This window comes from Drosophila arizonae, chromosome 3, assembly GCF_054131065.1.
Source record: "Drosophila arizonae isolate 15081-1271.41 chromosome 3, UAZ_ARI_1.0, whole genome shotgun sequence".
Taxonomy (NCBI): Eukaryota; Metazoa; Arthropoda; class Insecta; order Diptera; family Drosophilidae; genus Drosophila; species Drosophila arizonae.
In genome coordinates, this window is record NC_142923.1 from 15108598 (window position 1) to 15129507 (window position 20910).

General features: G+C 40.3%; 3 protein-coding genes across 7 annotated transcripts; 1 reads left to right on the forward strand and 2 right to left on the reverse strand.

The window, feature by feature from the left end:
- Window positions 1–238: 238 nt before the first annotated feature.
- Window positions 239–2811, reverse strand: Gr28a (Gustatory receptor 28a). Its single transcript, XM_018002440.2, has 3 exons — window positions 2135–2811; window positions 825–1427; window positions 239–762 (listed from the first exon to the last, which is right to left on the reverse strand). Exons 1-3 carry the CDS (start codon window positions 2762–2764, stop codon window positions 661–663), a joined length of 1335 nt encoding a protein of 444 aa, XP_017857929.1. The 5' UTR covers window positions 2765–2811; the 3' UTR covers window positions 239–660.
- Window positions 2812–3292: 481 nt separating this feature from the next.
- Gr28b (Gustatory receptor 28b) lies at window positions 3293–15026 on the reverse strand. Of its 5 annotated transcripts, none has more exons than XM_089464499.1 (3): window positions 14060–15026; window positions 4744–5301; window positions 3293–4408 (listed from the first exon to the last, which is right to left on the reverse strand). In XM_089464499.1, exons 1-3 carry the CDS (start codon window positions 14729–14731, stop codon window positions 4280–4282), a joined length of 1359 nt encoding a protein of 452 aa, XP_089320625.1. In that variant the 5' UTR covers window positions 14732–15026; the 3' UTR covers window positions 3293–4279. The 5 variants fall into 5 exon arrangements, with proteins under 5 accessions (XP_089320625.1, XP_089320627.1, XP_017857910.2 ...); XM_089464501.1 differs by lacking the exon at window positions 14060–15026 and adding an exon at window positions 11593–12493; XM_018002421.2 differs by lacking the exon at window positions 14060–15026 and adding an exon at window positions 8348–9079.
- A 2340-nt stretch (window positions 15027–17366) lies between these two features.
- Sardh (Sarcosine dehydrogenase) lies at window positions 17367–20748 on the forward strand. The gene is made up of 3 exons (XM_018002412.2): window positions 17367–18996; window positions 19054–19196; window positions 19697–20748. Exons 1-3 carry the CDS (start codon window positions 17419–17421, stop codon window positions 20640–20642), a joined length of 2667 nt encoding a protein of 888 aa, XP_017857901.1. The 5' UTR covers window positions 17367–17418; the 3' UTR covers window positions 20643–20748.
- Window positions 20749–20910: the final 162 nt, after the last annotated feature.

The window sequence follows — 20910 nt, forward strand, 5'->3', positions numbered from 1 at the left end:
GCTGAAATTTATAATTTTTAAAATGTTCATTCAATTGTATATTATTTCATTTCAGTTGAATTGTGCCTGCAGCTCTGAGAGTAAATTAGCCTTCAACTAAAGAATATCTGAGTAAATCTCGAAAGGCCCAAAATGAAATTAGCTTTTGTATTTTATTTGGCTTGCGGCCAACTTACAATTGTTCTGAGTCACAGGCAGCACGGTAAGAAATAGAATTTAAATAAATTGTTGTTTATTGAATTCGAGCCTCATTTTAATTTTTATTTAGCTATTTGCCGGCTTCCGCCCGGTGTAAGAGGAACGTGCAACCTACTTCGTAATATGTGGTCATACCATTTGGATACGAATGAGTGCGAAATGTTTCCTTATAATGGTTGCCTTGGAAATTCCAATATCTTCCCAACACTGGAGCTCTGCGAAGACGTTTGTAAGGTACACAGAAAACATAAAAAAATTATCACCGATGGTAAAAGGGCCGAAACAAGTTAAAATAACAAACGATCGATTCTATAAAGTAAGCCAGTTATGTTCACCTGGAAGAACATTTCCATATATAATCCAATCCAATTAATGTCTGGACTAAATACTTTTGATAACAAATAGCTTTAATAATGTGTATATTACAAAGATTTTTAAAAGACGCTGTTAAGCTTAGTTCAGTTACATATAGTCCGTATTATTTGTACTTCCAAAGTCTTCAACGTGATGAGTGGAGCGAAATTGTATTAGTATAATGAGGTAGCATGTAGCGGCGCCAGTTATCTGCGATGAGAGCCATTAATAAATAACTTCAAAGAAATATTCGTATTTATATGGAGACGAACCGTGAAAATAAGCGTGCGATCCAAGCGAAACAATCCAGCGGCGGTGAATTTGACCTTGCGATGGGAGAGCTGCAGCGAGAGACGAAACAGCCGATCCCTCAGCTCCGGCTCGTCGGTTATATTGAGAATCTTGTGCACAATGGCGGCGCTGCAGCTGCTGTGCCTGATGGTGCTACTGCTGGCCTCGACGATCAGAAATATGATCACAATGTACCAGATCATTTGAGTTAGGAAGAAGGCAAAGAACTCGTCGGCTTCAAAATAATCCAAGCGTTTCGGATTTAACAGGGCCTCCAGTATATAGAAGTCGTCGAAGAGTATGAAGAGGAAAGATATGGCAATGATGCCCAGCAGCGGATAGGTGAAGTACTCCTCGATCGTGTGGCAAATGTCGCAGAGCAAATTGTGAATGTTGGCCACCTGCTTGATGGCGTACTCTGGATTCTGGCGTATTATCGAGGTAACACTGTACCTCTGCATGGGTGTGCTGATCAAATTACGCAGCCGATGCGCATACCGATGATTGTTCACCACCGAATGCATGGGCGACAGCTCCAAAGCGCTGTTCAGCTCAATGTGAGCATCCAGAATGTCCTGGAGAATCTGTGTAGGTAGCAATAAGTTCAAGGGAATGTTTTCTTTTTAAAGAGCATAACGATGTATATACATATATATTATAATATATAATTATATTATATGTAATTTTATATTACTTCGGTCATCTATCTGTTGACACTACAGATCTCTAGATTCCAATAAATACTTATTCATACAGTTTTTGTAAAATATGTATTTTTAATCTGGCTTCATTGTGGGCGTGGCAACTAGTAAGTAAATAAGACATCTACAAACGATATTTAAAACTTTGTTTGGACTTTGAAGGAGTATTATGGAGTTGGTTGTGCTTGACTAAATTATTCGTATTTGTTTCTCTTTAATCCTCTGTTTCTATTTATTGTCTTCTGTCCATGTAGTAGTTTGCATAAGAACTTAAATACTTATATGCATAATCTCACTTCAAAATATTTTTCCATTTCTGTTTCGAATTTTAGTTATTGCTGGAATTACTAATTTTATAAAGCTTTCTTTCAATGCATTTGTATCAGTTTATTTACGACTGCAACTCCGCGAATAACTCTCAGCGCTAAGCTGAGCAAACTCATAAAGGGGAAAAAAATTAAATTAAGAGTTTATTTGGCTTGTGTGTAATCAATTAATTTTGATTTGATTTTAATTTGTAGTTGTCTGTTTGTCGTAGTAATGAAGTACTCCATTGGGCTGGAATATTTCTTGACTTTCTAAGGACTCACCTCATTCACCATGCTGAAACGACTCTGGGCCAAGTGGGTGGTGCAGAGGAACTTGAAGACCATTAGGCTGATATTGATGTGGGGCAGCGCGAATGCCGTGAAGGTGACAAAGGATGGCGAAATGGTGGCGCTGACCAGCAGCCCATAGCTGACACACATGTAGACAACGTTGAAGATCACAATGCCCATGGAGATGAGAAAGGTGAAGAGGAGGATACGGCGATAGTCCAGCTTCATGCCCAGGCGCACAAAGATCTCGTCCACGATGATATTGTTTTGTATAATGCTGACTAACCGCTGGCGCTTGAACATAGCGAATCCAAAGATGGTGCACATGGCTATGATGCCAGTGAGGCGCAGTGTGCCATCGCCCAGTTTGGTGATGTTCGTCTGGAAGAAGTAGCCGATGATGGAGTCGCCCTCGCGTATGGATGCCACAAAGCACAGCACAAAGAAGAGGAAGTGCACAATGCCAGCTATGAAGGAATACGACGAAGTGTGCACCTCCTTGTCCGAGTTGAGGTTCAGCTGGAACGGTGCCAGGCCCACCAGCGATATATAGGTGAGCGGACGCAGCGATTGGAATACATTATCCGCCTGTGACATGCGCTTCAACACCTTCAAAACCATATCGAATCCAAGTTTGGTCTGCCGTGTCGCGAATCCACGTTAGGTCACCTCGCGCGCTCGCCGCTAACTAAATGCGAAATTGCTGTAGGTCGTCAGGCTGGGTCATATGTCAGCATCGTTAGCGTAACTGGAACAGAAGTCGTTTGGACAACTGGACGGCTTAATAAGCTAATATCAATATCGGTAAATATTTAATTACGCTTAAATGCGTAGCATAGCGTCAGGTGCTGCTTAGCAAGTGCAACAAGTTATTTACGAAATATATACAGGTGTGTATGTGTGCGTGTAATTATGTATATGCTAGAGCCTATGTCACCAATACATACCAAATTCCATGACTGAAAGAGTATAAACAAATTTGTGGACGACTTTAATGGATTATGCATATGAAAAGTGCTTCAAGTTCATCTGATTTTAAATTATTTGTATAGCTTTATATAAATATATATTTTTTATTTAAAATTTTAATGTTACAATATGGATTTTTTAACCATTAACGTTTGCGAATTTTAAAATGATTTCGTACACATAGTTATCTTTTTTTTTCATCTTTTCTTATGTATTAAAATATTTAATTTTAATTTTACTTTGAATGAAAATCGAAACAGTTCGCAATTTTTTCTTTTGGCAAGTTTTTGAAATGAAATTATTTTGGATCAATTGAAAAAGATTGTTTTGGGTTTGATTTAAGGTTTATTTCATCGTTAGCTGAAAAGTAAATTGTACTTTTAGAGTGGGAAATTCTTGCTGTATATTTTTATGTATATAAATATATGGTCTTCCTTCATATACATGTATATAAAACTCTATTTCCACTCAATGTTTACTTTATAAACTAAAGTAACAGGGGTAATAAATATAGAGTTTTATTATATCTGCAAACGGTTTTTCTTAATATTAACAAAACATTCCAACTATTTTTTGTAATTAATTAGCTTAATTGAACGAACAGGGATATTCATTTCCGTGCTACATTTTACACTAATAAAAAAGCTGTCGCCATAAGTTAATTTTTACTAGATAAAAAAGTGTATGTAAAATTTAAGAAATAATCCAATAAGAATTGTTATACAATGTCTATTTTGTATAACAATACAAATATTATGTATAAAAACATTTGGTATATGTTTGAAAATGGATTTAGCCTTTAGCATATTATATGCTTTTCATTCATTTGCGTTATATTACTTTTGTTATATTTCATCCAATTTTCATGTCAATCTTTGTACAAAAGGGGCATCTGCTGTCTGCCATGATTAATTAGTTAAAGCTATCGACACCATAATATAAATTATGCCTCATTTGCTGCCAGATGCCATATAATCAGCTCAATAAATTTCTTCATTTATTGCTACTAATAAATAGATCTATGAAAAATACATTGATAATACATGCAAAAGCAACAACATCGAATTAAACTGCTTAATATTATTGCCCCAAAAAACCCTTGGACGTAACATCGACAAGTGATTTCACCAGCTCCAGATTCGGCTCGACAAACCGTCCGTCCTGCCACTAAACGGTATGATTCGTCATATTATGATACGCTTCGCAACAGTCGAAGCCGCTGCTGTTCTCATTACTAGGCGAATTAGATGTGAACTGTAGTAATATAATGAGGTATGTGGTCAAAGCGCCGCTGATCTGAAAAATTGAGTAAAATAAATAATTTGTTTAAAAGTAAATTTTGAAATGTGAAAAGAAAATATGGTATAAATAAGTTGTAAGTAAGATATATATGTAATTAAGTTTAAAGTAGAAAAAATCAATCTTGTATAAGATGAAGAAATTTTATAAAATTTTATTTAAATAATTAAAATTGAACATAGAATATAAATATGACGGTATATATGATAAACAAATTTTAAATAATATAAATAAATTAATAAAATGGATTTTATAAGAATATTTACTTTTATTAATTTTTTGTTTTGAATAATATAAATAAATATCATCCATTAAGAGACTCCACTACTCACCGTAAAGTAGAGCGTGCGATCGATATTAAAGAGTCCAGCCGCTGTAAAGTTAATTTTCAGATGCATCAACTGCATGGAGAACTGTTGCAGCTTCTCTCTCACTTCGGGGCTCTTGGTCTTGTTGAGCAGCGAGTGCACGATGGCACCGGTCTTTTCGCTCTTCTTGATCGCCCGGTTGCTGCCCTCGACAATGGAAACGATGGCAATCAAATATAATATCATTTGACACGAGAAGAATGTCACGAATTCGACGGTCTTAAATTTACTCTCGCGCTTCGATTTGCCCAACAGAGTCTCGAGCACATAGTAAGCATCAAAGACGATGATCAAGAAGGCAATTGAAATGATCGTGAGCAGTTGATAGGTGAAATATTTGTTGGCCGTGGCAGCTGCCTCACAGATCAACTGATGAATCTCCATGGACTCCTGTATGATCTCAGCGGGATCTTTGGTTACGATCGTGTACATCGAAAAGGAGTCCAAGCACTGCAGTGAGCGTTGCTTCTGCACGGCCTTGATGCTGCGTGTATCCCACTGATGGGCCAGGTTCTTGAGTACCTGAAAGTATACAAAATGGAAAATAATTAGCTCAAGCATAGAAGTGATTCAGAGTCAGCAACACCTCATTCAATGCACTCAGGTAGATGCGTAGTTTGATCAACAGTCCACTGATGACTATGCTTACAATGCAAACTATAAAATTGGGCGAGAAATAGCTTACAACCACCCAGTAGCAGATGTATGGATTTAGTCGAGGAAAAACCCAGACGAAGCTATAGATCACAAAGCTTAACAGCGTGAGGAATAGAAATGTTGACAGGCGAACGATTTCTCTGGTCGCTTCACTCTGCCTAAAGTTAACTCCAACGGGTGGAAACGCCTCCTGCTCCAAACCGTCGTATATGGCCAACAGCTGCAACAAGTCCTGACTTCTCAATATCGACGTCGCTATCACAACTACAACTCCGACCATGCCATTGAACAACTCCAGGTCGGCCGTGAACTTGGACACGTTCGTCAGCGAAAAGCTGATCATTATCGAGTGACGTTCTATGCTGCTGTAGACAAAGTTCGCCGGATAGAAAAACACTCGTAGAACTGCGCTAAGCAAGCCGAAGTAGGAAAGTCTCAGTCGATCCCCCGAACTGTCCACATAGTAAGGCATAAGTCCACAGCACAGAGCCATATAAAATATGAGACGGTAGCAGTCGTAGACATTGGCCGGGTGCACAAATCTATCCAAACAGCTCGGCAGCCACATGGCGTATGAGCAACGCAGGCGATTAAGCGCCTAGCCCGAGTCATCAAAACCTAGATTTAGATTGTGCCTAATTAATTAAATAAAAAGCCAATTTCGAATGGAGCTAATAAATCGAATCTATGACGAATAGCCTTACTTTGTTTATAAGCAGAGAAATAGCAAAAAGAGCAGGAGGAATACAAAAAAAGGTATGGCATGTTGGAATACCAAACAAATTGGATATATATTTGTAACCAATTCAGAATTATTCCCATTCGCGTTTACCTTATTCAACGCATCGAACTGTTGCCAGCAGCGGTGCAGAATAGCTCCGAAGAGCACGACAATGCTGAGCAGGAATAATTGAGGCACATAGAAGGCAACGGCCACAGTGTAGCTGGGCCGCACATCATTGTAGATTAGCATCGAAATCGAGCTGGCCAGATAGGCCAGCTGAACGCCCGCGATGAGAAAAAGTTTTGTGTGCCGCAGACTCATAATGCGGCTATAATTGAAGCAGATGCCCACGTCGAGCAGGTGATTATCGATGCAGGCGATCATATCGCAATGCCGTATCAGAAGTCGCACGCGCAGACCACAGCACAGGAAGAGCGTAAACATGCCGGTCATTCCGATGAACTTCTGCAGTGAGTCGCCCACCTGGGAGATGGGCGAGTTGAAGAAGTAGCCCACAATGCTCTGCTCTTGGACGAGGGCAGACAGAAAGCAGTAGCCAAAGAAGGTCAGCTGCAGCAGGGCATTCAGATAGCCCAGACGACTGAGCTCAAAGTGGCGCGTCCCGTGGCCACGCAGCCGGAAGGGCGTTAGACCCAGCACATAGGTGAAAAGGAGCAGCGTTTGCTCAGCGCCGTAGGCGTCGCGTGGACTGAGCAGTTCCCTCCAAATTGGCCACATGGCGGTGAAGAGTTCAAACTGATTTGGACAGCGGAAGTGATGCACCTTTTATAGAGCGACTGCAACTTAGTGGTTCACATTATTTATTGATAGAGCTTAAAGCCTTGAACTTCGTCTAGTCGGAATTGAGGAGCTGTCAGGTCTCGCGTAATGGGAAACCTGTCGGACTCTCATTCTATTTCATGACACTTTCACTTTGTTTGTTTTTGCTATGAAATTATAAAGTGAGCGCTCGTGAGGTGGACAAAGCGTTTATGTCCCCCAACTTGCGAGGGTTGAGTTAATTAATTTAATTGAATTTGCTACGCTGCCAATAATTGGCTGACGTTAAATAGAGTATGACACAAAGGACTTGGTATACTTTATGTATATAATATATGCAGGTGTATGTGTATCCCAGACAAAATATAACCCGTAATGTAGCCAACTGTGAGTACGCATTGAAACATGCAATATTTTTATGTTGTTTGTAATTATTCCCATGTGTCATATTAATATTGCCGTGAAGCGAGATATGAGCACAGATAAATAATGTTAAAATCGGTCAACTTGAATTTTAGATGCATAAAGCATTTTTAATAGCTGTTTAAGATTCAGTATTCCCTTGACTTAAATAATGACATGTGCAAATACTAGTTTTTGGTAAACCCATTGTGTTTATTATGGCTGTGTAAATTTCTAGAGAATTCTTTGTTCTATAAATACTTTACAGTATATATTTAAATATATTTATATATCTACATATTATTTGTATGTATATAGGGGAGTAACAGAACAAATATATGTAACTCATTTGAATGTCTTACAAATAAGTATTTCTAAGTAATAAGAGCGGCACTCGAATTCGATTTGTAAGAGCTGTTTGAAGACGCAGACATAGGTATGTCGCTCCTCCTGGATTTGCTCTCCCAGTGCTTGCTCTGCCTATATTTGCCCTCCCTAAGTTCCTTTAATTCGCTTACTTGCCGAATTAAGGCATTGTCAAAATGAAATTCAAGACGGTCGAACGTTGTTGAGATATTTTAATGAATTTTAACATTAAATAAATGTATTGGTTGTCCGTATGAATGAAATCTTTAATATCAATTTTTTGTGAATTGATTTTTATTTTGTAAATTAAAAAAATAAAAGGGGAACATTTTGATAAACAAAAACAAACAAAAAAATAGTAAAAATAAAATATATAAATATATAAAAATATGTAAAAAAAAAACGAGGTAAACTTGATGAGTTAATTCTCATTATTATTTAATTAAAAGTTGTATACTAATCGATAATATCAACAATAAAATAATAATAATTTGATCAATTTATTTTATGAAAACTGCCGCGAACGATATTTTTTGGCCAGTACATCAGATATATACAATATAGCGATAGCTGGTAACAGTTTTGTTTATGTGTACGAAATATCTCTAGGTACTCGTATGCCTTAAGTCTGCTGCTTACCTTGTTAACCATAACGAATCGCATCTCCACCAGATATGTGAAGCAAGAGAACATGGCAATGGCAATAGCAATGACCGTATGCTGGACCATAAATGTGAAATGCAGTGCCCAGGTGGGCTGCGTTTTGGATGAGTAGAGCACTGCAAAGGTGCCCCAGGAGAAGCCAAAGTTAACGAGCATCATGGAGATCATGACGGCATAGCTATACCGCAGCACCTTGCTGTACATGATCTTGATGCCAACGCTGTGCAGCTGCAGATCCATGGTATGGAACTTCTGCAGGCACTGCTCCAGCCGGTGCTTGGGTATAATGGCCGTCAGATAGATGACCGTGACGCCAATGAAGCCGCTCACGATTTGCATCAAGTCGCCGAAGTAAGTGATGCGAGAGCGAAAGAAATAACTGGCAACGGACTCGCAATTGTTGCGAATGGTCAGAGTATAGCAGACGGAGTAGGCGACGATATGGGCAATGCCGTTTAGGTAGCCGAACCAGGACTTTTTAATGTCCCTGCGTCCGGTTTTGCCATCGCTGCAAATGTAAAACGATGTCAGTCCATGCAAATAGGTCACATGGAAGAGTGGACGGAGACTCTCGTACAGCTGCTTGGCGGTGAACCACCGACGAACGCGACGCCTAAACGGATGTTGCAGCATAGTATTCAGTTCGATTTCCACACTAATATCCTTTTTGGTGTCCATGCTGCCCTATTGGCCGTGGTCTGCACAGCTGGAGCTTTACGCGTCAACTGAACACAAGCAGCACAAATAATTTGCATGTTGCCGGGCGCCGGCGCCCGGACCGGACCGGACCGGACTCTGTTCTAATGAGGTGGGGCCACGACTCATTCATTTCATGCTTGTTGGCTCAAAGTAAATAATTTTAGCATTTTTATGCCGCATGTCAACGACAGCGAGTACGAATATGAATACGAATACAAATGCGAATATTAATACGAATACGGATATGACTGAGTGTAAGTGCTGTTAGCTTAAACTGTTCTATTTAATTAATGGCCAGTTACAGGTGACTGGGAGCCTTTCCCTAGGGTCTCTCTCTTTCTCGCTTTCTTACTAATTAGTTATACGATTTACCCACATTTTAAAAGGTAACACTTTTCTCACTGTCCGTCTGTCTGGCTGTCTGGCTGTCTGTCTGGCTGTCTGTCTGTGCACCCTTGGGCACTTTAACTCTTACTCAATGAATTCCTAACAGACAATTGAAATATTCACAAGAAATATAGAGCAATGCCGTAGCTGTCTTGCTTCAGAGTAAAAAGAATACTTATCTCCCGTCATGATAGGACAGACGGATTAATGACAAATGCTAAAGTGCGATGGGAATGTATAGTCCATCATATATCTAATATAGCTATGTAGGCTCTATCTTTCTGTCTGTCCCTATCTATTTTTTCCACTCTCACTCTCTATCACACTCTCTTTCTATTTGCCTCTCCATCAATCTCCCTCATTCCTTTTCTCTGTCTCTCACTATTTACCTTTCTGTCTCTCTCAGTCTATCTTCTTCATTCAGTCAGTCACTGACTCTCTATCTTCTTCTTTTCTTATGTATCTCTCTCCCTCCTACAATGTCTCTATCTCTATGCCTTACCACACTGTTTCTTTTTCGGTCTATCACACTCACTTTACATCTTCCTTTCTGTTTGTCTATATATATATATATATCTATCCTTTTCACAATATCTGCAATGCTCACACTAATTCAGTATGGTTGATATCTACTAAAATAACATAAGCAGAACGAGTAAATTCTCTTAGTTTTTTTTTGTTTTGTTTATATATGATTGTCCCCATTTAGCTTTGTTAGTGTCTTTTACTCTTATTAATACTTATTACTAAAACTCAAAGATATTTATGGATTCCCCGAATGAGCTGCAATATCTTCGCATAAATTTATGGTCATTGCTCTGCGGGAAATTAGCAAAATTGTTTGTTCATACAATATCCATAAAAGGTTGTAAAAGGTGGGAAGGATTTCCAGTTGTCTTCGAGAGCTCTGAGACGACAACAGCTCAGCGCTCAACGGCGTAGAACGGTTCTTTGTGTTTTTAGAATTATGCGACATAGCTGGAGTACCATAAAAGAAAGGGAAACAGTAGTAAACAACAGCCTTTGCTTCCGTGACAATTATGATGCTCATAAAGCTGATAAGAGCAGCACAAGTTTAACCCACGTGTGTTGCTTGTAAATTGTAAATTTATTGACAGTAAATGGGTTTGTTTACCTTTTTGGTGTCACAGAAGGATGAGATAAGAGCATATTTAAATATGATTTGAAGGACTTCTAGGACGTCTTGATACCATTATAAATTGGTAAGGTATTGATACTTAGATAACCCTTTCTGTAAGTATAAATCTAAAACTATCACTAAGCAAATATTTTCACAAAAATACAATATTTAATCGCAATATTCAATATAAATTTATGTATATTCAAAAATTAAAGCTTATCAGAAGCATTACGATTGAAGCTTATTGGATTTTTGGTAATGCGTTATTTTTAACATGGTCTATGACTATGGAGTTTCCTGTATTTATCATAGTTATTTGTTATTTGTAATTGACTGTCAGCTGACAGGTCACCAATTACTATTTGTAATTACTAATCGGATTTTATCTTATCTTTTATGTATATTTATTGCTTCGAAGATATTCCAACTATGTAGGTAATAGTTGAGGAAATATATATATATATATATATATACAAATATCACAATTTTTGATGAGCTTTGATTATCTAAGCTTCAACATTATTGACTTTTTTAAAAGCAACATGTCTGGTGATTACTGCTTGATAGTTCTTTTCTTCTATGCCGAGGACATTTTAGCCCTAAAGTTGACCCATCAACAATAATAAGCAAATAACTAGCATGCTGCGAGTCTAACATCGCTCCATATTGTTCATTTCCTACCTTTTGCACCTAAGCACACCAAAATAGCAAACCAACGAATTTATTCTAATAATCACCTGCACACATGTGAAATTAAATCTATTTAGGTAATCTATTAGAGGTCAGGTCACAAGCAACAGTTTAACAAAAGCGTAGTCAACAAATATTTGAATTAACATAAATTAATTTCACACTTGATTTGTGGCTGAGCAATAAGTGTTGTGCCCTTAGGGTGAACAGGCAATAGCTTCCCTCCCTCTAGTTTCACTATTTGCGCAGGCCCTGAGCTGGGCTAGTCCAGGGAGTGCGGGTTAATCACCTTGATGTAACTTACCTGATTCACGATACTCAAACGTCGCTCGAAACTGAAGGCAATCACGCAGAATAAACAAATCGCAATCGAGACCACCGAGTGCTGCAGGAAGAAGGTCATGCAGACGCAGAAGGAGGGTGTCACGCCCAGGGAGACGAGTAGCCGGAATACGCCCACAAAGTAGACGCCCAGAATGAGCAGCTTGCAGATGAGCAACATGATCGAGTAGCGAAAAATCCTGGAGTACTTAACGCGTATGCCGATATTCGAGAAGTTCGTATCGAGACTGTGGAGAATTGTCAAGGTGCCCAGGAGCTTGCAGCGCTTCAATATCGCCGACGTATAGATCACGACGCCCGTAATGAGTCCATTGAAGATCTGTAAGCGATCGCCAATTGTTGAAATCTCTGTGCGAAAAAAGTAACCGACAATTGACTCGCCCTGACGCAGCGATGTGATGTAACAGAAGCCGCACAGCAGAATGTAAACAAATATATTGAAGATGCCAAAGCACGACATCTTTATATACGATTCACCCATCTTACGGCGCACGACATGGAACGGCGTCAGTCCATACAGAAAGGTAAGGAAAAGTAGTGGACGCAGTGCCTCATAGACCTGCGACGATATAAAGTACTTTCGCACCCGACGCAACGCCGTGGACATTTTGTATGACAAGCGACAAATGATGAAGACGCACAACCGTTAGCTCCCAAGTGACAAATCGAACTGCAGCCAGGACGACGTTCCGCCCGATTCGCTTGCTGGCGAAAACAAAAACATATCGCAAAAAAAAAAAAAAATGAAAACAAAAAGAGGGAGAGTGGTAGACTGAGTGAGTGAGAGAGAGAGAGAGAGATAGAGAGAGAGTGAAAGAGAGCATCATTCACGGAAGTGTAACCGAGGCGTGGGCGTGTGCGAGTAGCTCATTATGATGTTCATCATGCAGTCGGCTTTTATTCACTTTCCCAGTTGGCAGAACGTGAGAGCAACTCACAACGCTCGGATTATCGCAGCAGCCCAAACTCAACAAGTGTTGGTGCTTGTGTTGGTGCGTGGCCTTGAGGGTGAGCAATGCATAGCATAGTCAAGCAGACGCCAGTGTCTGGCTTTAATTTAGTTGTTAGCATAACTGAGTTCTCGTCTCGCTTTCTCTATGCGAGGATGTTGACTGGTGGAGTGGGTGGCCCTTGGCATTGAATAAGTGATACAATGACGTATCAAGACAGAGAACCTCTGTCCACTCGGCTCATTGCTTCGCAGACAACATCCTGCTTGTTATGCATACAATTGTCTAATAATAAGGCTACTGGGTATTCTCTGTATGTTTGGTATTATTTTAATACTATATTATGATATCAACTCAATATAATTTTGAAGGTTGATTAAGGCAGCACAAGTAAACAGGAGTTTGAAATGTAGGGGCTGTCAGGCTATTCCTCTGAATACATGTAGTAATTGGAAATATATCATACTTATGAAATATTATAAATAAAATAATGAAAATACAAGTAAAGTATATTTTATAAAAATAAATAATATGATTTTAAACAATAATTTAGGACTATATTTTTAGAATATATTAGGTATTAAAATATATATTTTAATTTTATTTTTTTTATAATATATTTGATTTTTTTAAAATGATTTTTTATCTACAAGAAATAAATATTTTTAATTGATTTACTTTTTTAGTTAACAATCTAGCTATTCAAAGGCTTTTATAAATTGCTTTTATAGTTTCCAATTTACTTTTATACCCATTAATTTTCGAATCCCGCTAGCAGAAATTTGTTCATCTCTAATATTGTTGTAACTGCTGTCGCCCATCCGGAAGTGCTCCGACACTTTCATGGCTCGCAATTCATTATCAACACATATCCTTGACACTCATGACTACACACAAGCACACAAATACACACACATACACACAAACGCATGCAGACAGTCACACTCAGCTGAGCCGCTCACGAGGCGTATGCGCAATATGTAGCTGGAGCTGAGCAATGGGGTATGGCGTCTCTTGGCCATATGCTGATCAGTTTCTGTTGGTTCGGTGCCTTGTGCGCATGCATAATGTATCGCGTTTATGGAGCGTGGCATGCTAAAAAACAGAATAGTTTATTTTCGATGACATTTGAATGACGGGCTATATACTTGAGCTAGCGGGCCGAGCAGGACACCAGTTGGCTTTTTTTGCGCAAACTCGAAAATTCAATTTAATTATGTCAGGTATGTGAGCGGCTGAACATAGATATATATCAGAAGGTGCAAATATGCAAAGGCTATTGACCTACATAAGACTGAGTGCTACTCATGTATGTTATGTCATATGTCATATGAAGGAAGTAAATACATATATAATATGAGCTATAAAAAAGTGCGAATCAAAAAAAGAAGTCTGTAATTCATATGAGTTTTTAAGAAGTAGATATATATACAGGCTTAAAGATATTATTAACTTAAATCGAAATGAATAACGACTCACCTTGTGCAATTTTTCGAAGCGGCGTTGAATCGAACCGGCCAACAAGCAAAACATGCAAATGGTTATCGATATGATGATCAGCTCGTACATCATGCTAAAAATAAGCTGATATGTGGGCTGCACCTCCATAATGGACAGGCAGACGAGACAGACAATTATGATGGTGGAATCCAGGGTGGAGACCAGCAGTAGCACCAACAGAATTTGATATTGAACCTGCCTATAGTCAATGGGAAAACGCAGGTGATCCAGAAGCCTATCGACGCACACCAGTTTCTCAAGGGCATTGCGGAGATGACGGCGCAGGAAGAGCGGCAATATGAGTATGACGATGCCGGCAACGATGCCGGTGACGTCATGCATTCGAGCACTCAGCTGCGAGATGTGGTTGTGCATGAAGTAGCCAATTAGGCTCTCCTTCTGCTGCAGTGTGTACAAGTAGCAGTAGGCGATCAGTAGCCAGCGGCTGATGGCATTGGCAAATCCATACCACGATTCGCGCACCACTCGCTCGCCCTGGCAACCGTCGCGACAGACGAAATACGGCGTAATGCCCAACACCAGGGCCAGCCCAATCATCGGCCGTATGCTGCCATAGAAATCCTGAGCCTTGAAGATGCGGCGCAAGGCCAACTGCCAGCAACGCGGCGGAGCTGAATTGTGGCGTAACATTTCGTCAAGCAGCGCACGGAGGACTAAATAAAAACTGACATGTTCTCTAATTGAGGCCTACTTTAGGGAGCTCACGTCTAATCGACGACTGTCTGGTTTCCGCTTGTTATCAGAGATTAAATATCGCGTATTGTAATCGCATTTAAGTGCTCCGGCAGACCAAGGCTCTAACTCTCCGCTCTTCGTCTCGCTGCCTCTCTGGTTGTTTACAAAATGAGTAATCTAATGAATTAAATGTGAATATTGTGTAAATGCGTAAGTGAGGCTCTGCGTCAATTGTAGCTTCTCTGTGATTTAGCATACAATATGAAAATATTAAAAACTCAAAAAACAATTACCTTGAATAAAAAAATAAATAATTTGTCTATACTTTAGCTTAGATAAGTATATAAAAATATAATTAAAAATGCACATATGTATATATACATATATAATTAAATATTACATATACAAAGTAAATCTAATTCAACAAAATATAGAACATTTGTAAGTCTCATTTCATCAAATTTTAAGGTAGATTTCTAGTCGACCATTGAAATATATCAATTCTGCTGCTCGTTTCATTATTTATTCATTTTTATTTTGTTATCATCTGTTTAGCTGTTTTACTAATGAATACCAGCAACGCAACGCCTAATTCTATTGAATTGAGCAGGTTGTGAAATTGAAACCAGGCGTTCAAGTTCAAGTTCCTATATACCTATGTGATTGCTGTTATGTACTGTAAAAATCAATAAAAGCGAAAAGCAATAAAATGGAAATAATAATCTATTTAAATATTTATATCTATAAATAATATAGAATACACGTTAATTAAATTCAAAAGACAATATAAGATGAGTTTATTATTGAAATGTAATCAATAATATAAAATCAATGTTTAGTATATGTAAAAAAAATGTTAGATTGAAATTGATTTCTGTTTTATGTGCTGAGACCTTTTACTATAACTCACATAAATCCTATCCTATCTCTTGTACATTAATAAACATTGCAGATTATTGCGATTCTTCAGTAAGTTTGTCAAATAACATCATTATTCTAATTGCGTATAATTTTACCTTGCGGTCAAAAATATGCACCATGCAAAATATCGTTGCATATCTTGGGGGTTTGTATTAAAATCAGCGGACTACATATCGTTCGCTGAATAATTTACGGGGCTGTGGTTGTGGATGGAATAGAAATGTGTGGCAGCGTGAAAAATAGTAGTTGGCAGAGAGTTAATATCAACTTGGTTACTATACTGTTACTTATTAAATGTCAAGGTACTGTGGAATAGTCTAAGAGGTGTGCCACATCTCCTTTTGCCTGTTACATACACTTTCACACTTTTACTTTTACTTTTACACACCATTATACCGTGATTTCTATGACTAATTGCTATATTAGAGAATCAACGCTTAGTAGAATTCGACTCGGAATAGATTCCATTTGAATATTACGTTTATTGATAATACATTCTTCAGTTTATAAAGTAAATGTTAAGTCAACATCTTATAGAATACTAAATAAGGCAACGCTTGACTCACGTCCAACCAAGCAGATGCAACAAGTAGTTGCTCGTACTCGTTGTCATTGGCATCATCTCCATCTCCATCTGTATGTCTATCTCCATTTACTTAATCTCCAACTCCAACTAGGCTGCATCTTGAACAATGCCAACGAGATTGCATAATGAGACCAGCTTAATGAGCTGACAGCGTCAGTTGCCTCGTGCATACGAGAAAAACGCAACAAATCATGCGCCTTGCTTAGAATTTTGTCGCACAATTTGCCAGAAATAACAATAACAATAACAATAACAATAACGTTAGCAACAGCCATAGAAATGGAAACAACAACAACAACAACTAGAGCCCGACATTAACATGTATTCACAACGAGCGAAACTGCAGTACTGGAAAGTCTACATTTCTGTGAGGGTTGTGGTTGAGTCTGGTCTGGTCTGGTTTTGGCTTGTGGCCTGTGGGTTGCCCTTTGCCAGCAACCCATGAAAATGGCACATCCCCAAGCTTCCTTCAATATAATGACCACATAGACAAACCAATGAGGCATGCGGCACATTTATTATTATCACACGTGTTTTGTTAGTCGCATTTACATTTATGCGATAAGATGTTTGTTGATTATCAGTTTATATATATTTTCAATTCTGTAAAGGTTATGCAAAAAATTGTAAATATATTGCACATTTTTTATTTATATACAATTAAAAATTTTTTATTAAAATAATTAAGTTGATATGTAAAAAATTCTTAAACGTATTTTACTACTATTTTAATAAATGCAAAATAATAACAACGAATTTTTGTTGACACTCTATTATAGATTTTTTTCTAATAACTGAAAAAATGACCTGAAATGAACCCAAATAATATAGAATATAATTAAATACTGATATTTTTAGCTATGTTTATGTTGATAAGAGAGCTGAAGGCGCCACCTGTCGGTGGTAAATATGTGGTTTACTCATACAATTCGCTGATAACAACGCGAAAGTGGGCGTGGTATATATGATAAGAGTCTCGACTTAGCGGGCTTATCACCGCAGCAGACCCACTAGATCAGGGAGGTCAAATGAAATTTGATTGTCAATGCGAATTGGATTGGGTTCAGAGCTTTCTTCCCAACTGCCTTGGATCAGTTTTCACTGTGGATTGAGATCGGACGGTTGCGAATCGGAAATGTGGCGCACAGGCATTGTGGTACAGCAGGCAAGACGCCAGGACTTGAGGCGTTTATTGTGCCGGCAGCAGAGCTCAGCCTCGGCGCCTCCAGAACTGCCAAAGTCGGCGGATGTGGTGGTCATTGGTGGCGGCTCGGCTGGCTGCCATACGGTTTATCATCTGGCCAAGCGGGGCATCAAGGCGGTGCTGCTGGAGCGGGCACAGCTGACAGCGGGCACAACGTGGCACACGGCTGGTCTGCTCTGGCGACTGCGCCCCAGCGATGTGGACATCCAACTGCTGGCCAATTCACGCAATATGCTGCGCCAGCTGGAGGCAGAGACGGGCCTTGATCCTGGCTGGATACAGAATGGTGGCATCTTCATAGCGCACAATGAGACACGCTTGGATGAGTATCGACGCCTGGCCACGGTTGGTGCTGCGCTGGGCATTGAGAACGAGATACTGACGCCCGAGGAGACACAGAAACTGTTTCCGTTGCTCGATCCGAAAGCCTTTATTGGCGCCCTCTATTCGCCGGGCGATGGCGTCATGGATCCGGCTATGCTCTGCACGGCCTTGAGGCGGGCCGCAACGAGCAACGGCGCCCAGGTGATTGAGAACTGTGATGTGCAGGAGATTTTGGTCGAACAGGGTGCACATGGTAAAAAGGTAGTGGGCGTGGCCACGCCCTATGGCAATATACGCACGGATACCGTTGTGAATGCCACTGGCGTGTGGGGTCGCGATCTGGTGGCTCGCCATGGCACCCACCTGCCGCTGCTGCCCATGAAGCATGCGTACATTGTCTCCGAGTCCATTCCGGGTGTTCGCGGTCTGCCTAACATACGAGATCACGACTATTCCACCTATTTCCGCATACAGGGCGATGCCATCTGCATGGGCGGCTACGAGCCGAATCCCATTATGCTGGACCCCGTGGCCAAGGACTTCCACTTTGGCCTCTACGAGCTGGACTGGTCGGTGTTCGAGACGCATGTGGAGGGTGCCCAGAAACTGTGCCCCGCCTATGCCAAGTATGGCGTGAAGAGCACCGTTTGCGGCCCCGAGTCATTTACGCCGGATCACAAGCCTCTGATGGGCCCGGATCCAAACGTAGCCGGCCTCATGCACAACTGCGGCTTCAATTCGGCTGGCATGATGTTCGGCGGGGGCTGTGGCGAGCAGATGGCCCTGTGGATCATCAACGGGCAACCGGATGTGCCCATGTTCAGCTTTGATCTGCGACGCTTCACCCCGGACCAGGGTCGAGCCACCAAGTGGATACAGGAGAAGTCGCACGAGAGCTATGTAAAGAACTACAGCATGGTTTTCAAGTACGATCAGCCGATCGCCGGCCGTGACTTCCAAAAGGATCCACTGCACGACGAGATGTTGCAGTGCAACGCCTTCATGGAGGAGAAACAGGGCTGGGAACGTCCCGGCTTCTTCTTGGGCTCCGCCGTAGAGTCGGCGGCAGTGCTGCCCTACGACTGGTATGGCAGCTATGAGAATGTAAGGCACAAGGATAGCGGCTATGAGAAGGTGCTCGAAGGCGATCTCAAGTACAGCAGTTTCTCTGAGCATCACGACTTGGTAATTGTCAATACCCTTTAAATATTGGAATTGGAATTTAAAAGTTTCTATTTGCAGATTGGCGCTGAGGCACTCGCCTGTCGCAACAATGCGGTGGTCTTCAACATGAGCTACTTTTCCAAGCTGCTGCTGGAAGGACCACAGGCTCAGAAGGCCGCCGACTGGCTCTTCTCTGCCAACACCAATCGGGATCCAACCAAGTGAGTAAATAATTTAATTAATTTATTTTAGTTATAGATTGGTATATCAAATAAGTTTTCTGCTAGCCTTGTGGTACTTCAATTAAGTCTAAATAATTAATTGAATACAGATATTAAAGAAATTTTTAAAACTTATTATATAAATGAAAAATACAAATAAAAATAAAATAAATTTTTCAAATTATATATTAATTAATTAAATTAATTTAAATTTAAATATTAGAGTAATTTTTTGATTTCATATAGATAACAAAAAAAAATAATTTTCTTTTTATATTTAATGATTTACTGATAAAAAAAAAACGTAAAAAAATAATAATTAATCGAATTAAATATTAATTAAATTTAATTTAAATACTAAAAAAAATTTAATTCCGCATAAACATCACAGAATTGAAATAATTTTATATTCTAATAATTTTATATTTTATATTTGGATTTTATGTTGAAAAGAAAAAAATAATAAACTAAAACCAATTGTAAATCTTCTTGTTCCACAGAACTGTCTATACTTGCGCACTGAACGACGCTGGCGGCGTTGAGGCGGATGTTACCATCAGTCGTCTGGCATCTGGATCAGGTCAGGTGCACGATCCCAAGTTCGAGGGCCAGGGCTACTACATTGTGGCCGGCGGAGCATCTGCCTACTACACATACAGCACGCTGCGCAGCGAGATGCGCCGCAAGGGCTTCGATGCCAAGCTCTCGGATATCACAGCTGATCTGGGAGTCATTTCGATACAGGGACCCAAGAGCCGGCAAATTCTGCAGCCGCTGCTTGACTGCGATCTCTCGGATGAGCATGTGGCGCCCAATAGCACTCGTCTGGCCACGCTGAACGGCATCGGACTGCGCCTGCTGCGCGTCAGCTTTGTGGGCGAGCTGGGCTATGAGCTGCATGTGCCCAAGCGGGACTGTGTGGCGGTGTACAAGGCGCTAATGGCTGCGGGCAAGTCCCAGGATTTGCGCAACGCCGGCTACCGGGCGCTGTACTCCCTCAGCAGCGAGAAGGGCTACCATCTGTGGAGCTTCGATCTGCGCTCCGATGATACGCCCTTGGAGGCTGGCCTGGGCTTCACCTGCCGCAAGACGGGCGACTATCGCGGCCGTGCCGCCGTGGAGCTGCAGCGCGCCGAGGGCGTTAAGAAGCGTCTGGTGTACCTGACGCTGCAGCAGCAGGTGCCCATCTGGGGTCTCGAGGGCGTCTATCGCAATGGGGAGCCTGTGGGCGTGCTGCGCCGCGCTGAGTATACATACACGATGGGCAAATCCCTGGGGCAGGCGTATATATCACGCGCAGATGGGCAAAAGGTGGACGTGGACTATCTGAAATCGGGTGACTATGAAGTCGATATTCTGGGCAAGCGCTACAAGGCCGACTGCCATCTACGCAGCCCATTCGATCCCACTGGGCAACGAGTGCTGGGTAACTACGAAACGAAATAAAAATTCATAAATGTGGGAAGACTGAATAGGCATTTTAAAATACATTTAATACAATTCTATTCTTTGTATATATGTATATATATAAATAAATATCACCAGCCATTAAGATGTGTCTTAAGTCGCTTAACAACAACTTACTGGAATGAGAGCAAATAGTATAACTTTATGCTGCTTACTGCCAATTTGTACAGCATCAAAAAATTGCTTAAAAAATAAAACTATTTATAATCAGATTGCTTATAGTTCTTGAATATGATTTTTGTTAGCC

Bases quoted from the DNA above. Each gene is read 5' to 3' on its own strand.
- Gr28b (XM_018002421.2), bottom strand. From the start codon at position 9,049: ATGGACACCAAAAAGGATATTAGTGTGGAAATCGAACTGAATACTATG. The intron at 5,302-8,347 runs GTAAGCAGCAGA...GTATACTTTCAG, and splicing joins GATTCGTTATGGTTAACAAG to GTACTCAAGAACCTGGCCCA. The intron at 4,409-4,743 runs GTGAGTAGTGGA...TCAATTTTTCAG, and splicing joins ATCGCACGCTCTACTTTACG to ATCAGCGGCGCTTTGACCAC.
- Sardh (XM_018002412.2), top strand. From the start codon at position 17,419: ATGTGGCGCACAGGCATTGTGGTACAGCAGGCAAGACGCCAGGACTTG. The intron at 18,997-19,053 runs GTAATTGTCAAT...TTCTATTTGCAG, and splicing joins TCTCTGAGCATCACGACTTG to ATTGGCGCTGAGGCACTCGC. The intron at 19,197-19,696 runs GTGAGTAAATAA...CTTGTTCCACAG, and splicing joins ACCAATCGGGATCCAACCAA to AACTGTCTATACTTGCGCAC.
- Gr28a (XM_018002440.2), bottom strand. From the start codon at position 2,764: ATGGTTTTGAAGGTGTTGAAGCGCATGTCACAGGCGGATAATGTATTC. The intron at 1,428-2,134 runs GTGAGTCCTTAG...CTACCTACACAG, and splicing joins GTTTCAGCATGGTGAATGAG to ATTCTCCAGGACATTCTGGA. The intron at 763-824 runs GTTCGTCTCCAT...CTCTCATCGCAG, and splicing joins ATCGCACGCTTATTTTCACG to ATAACTGGCGCCGCTACATG.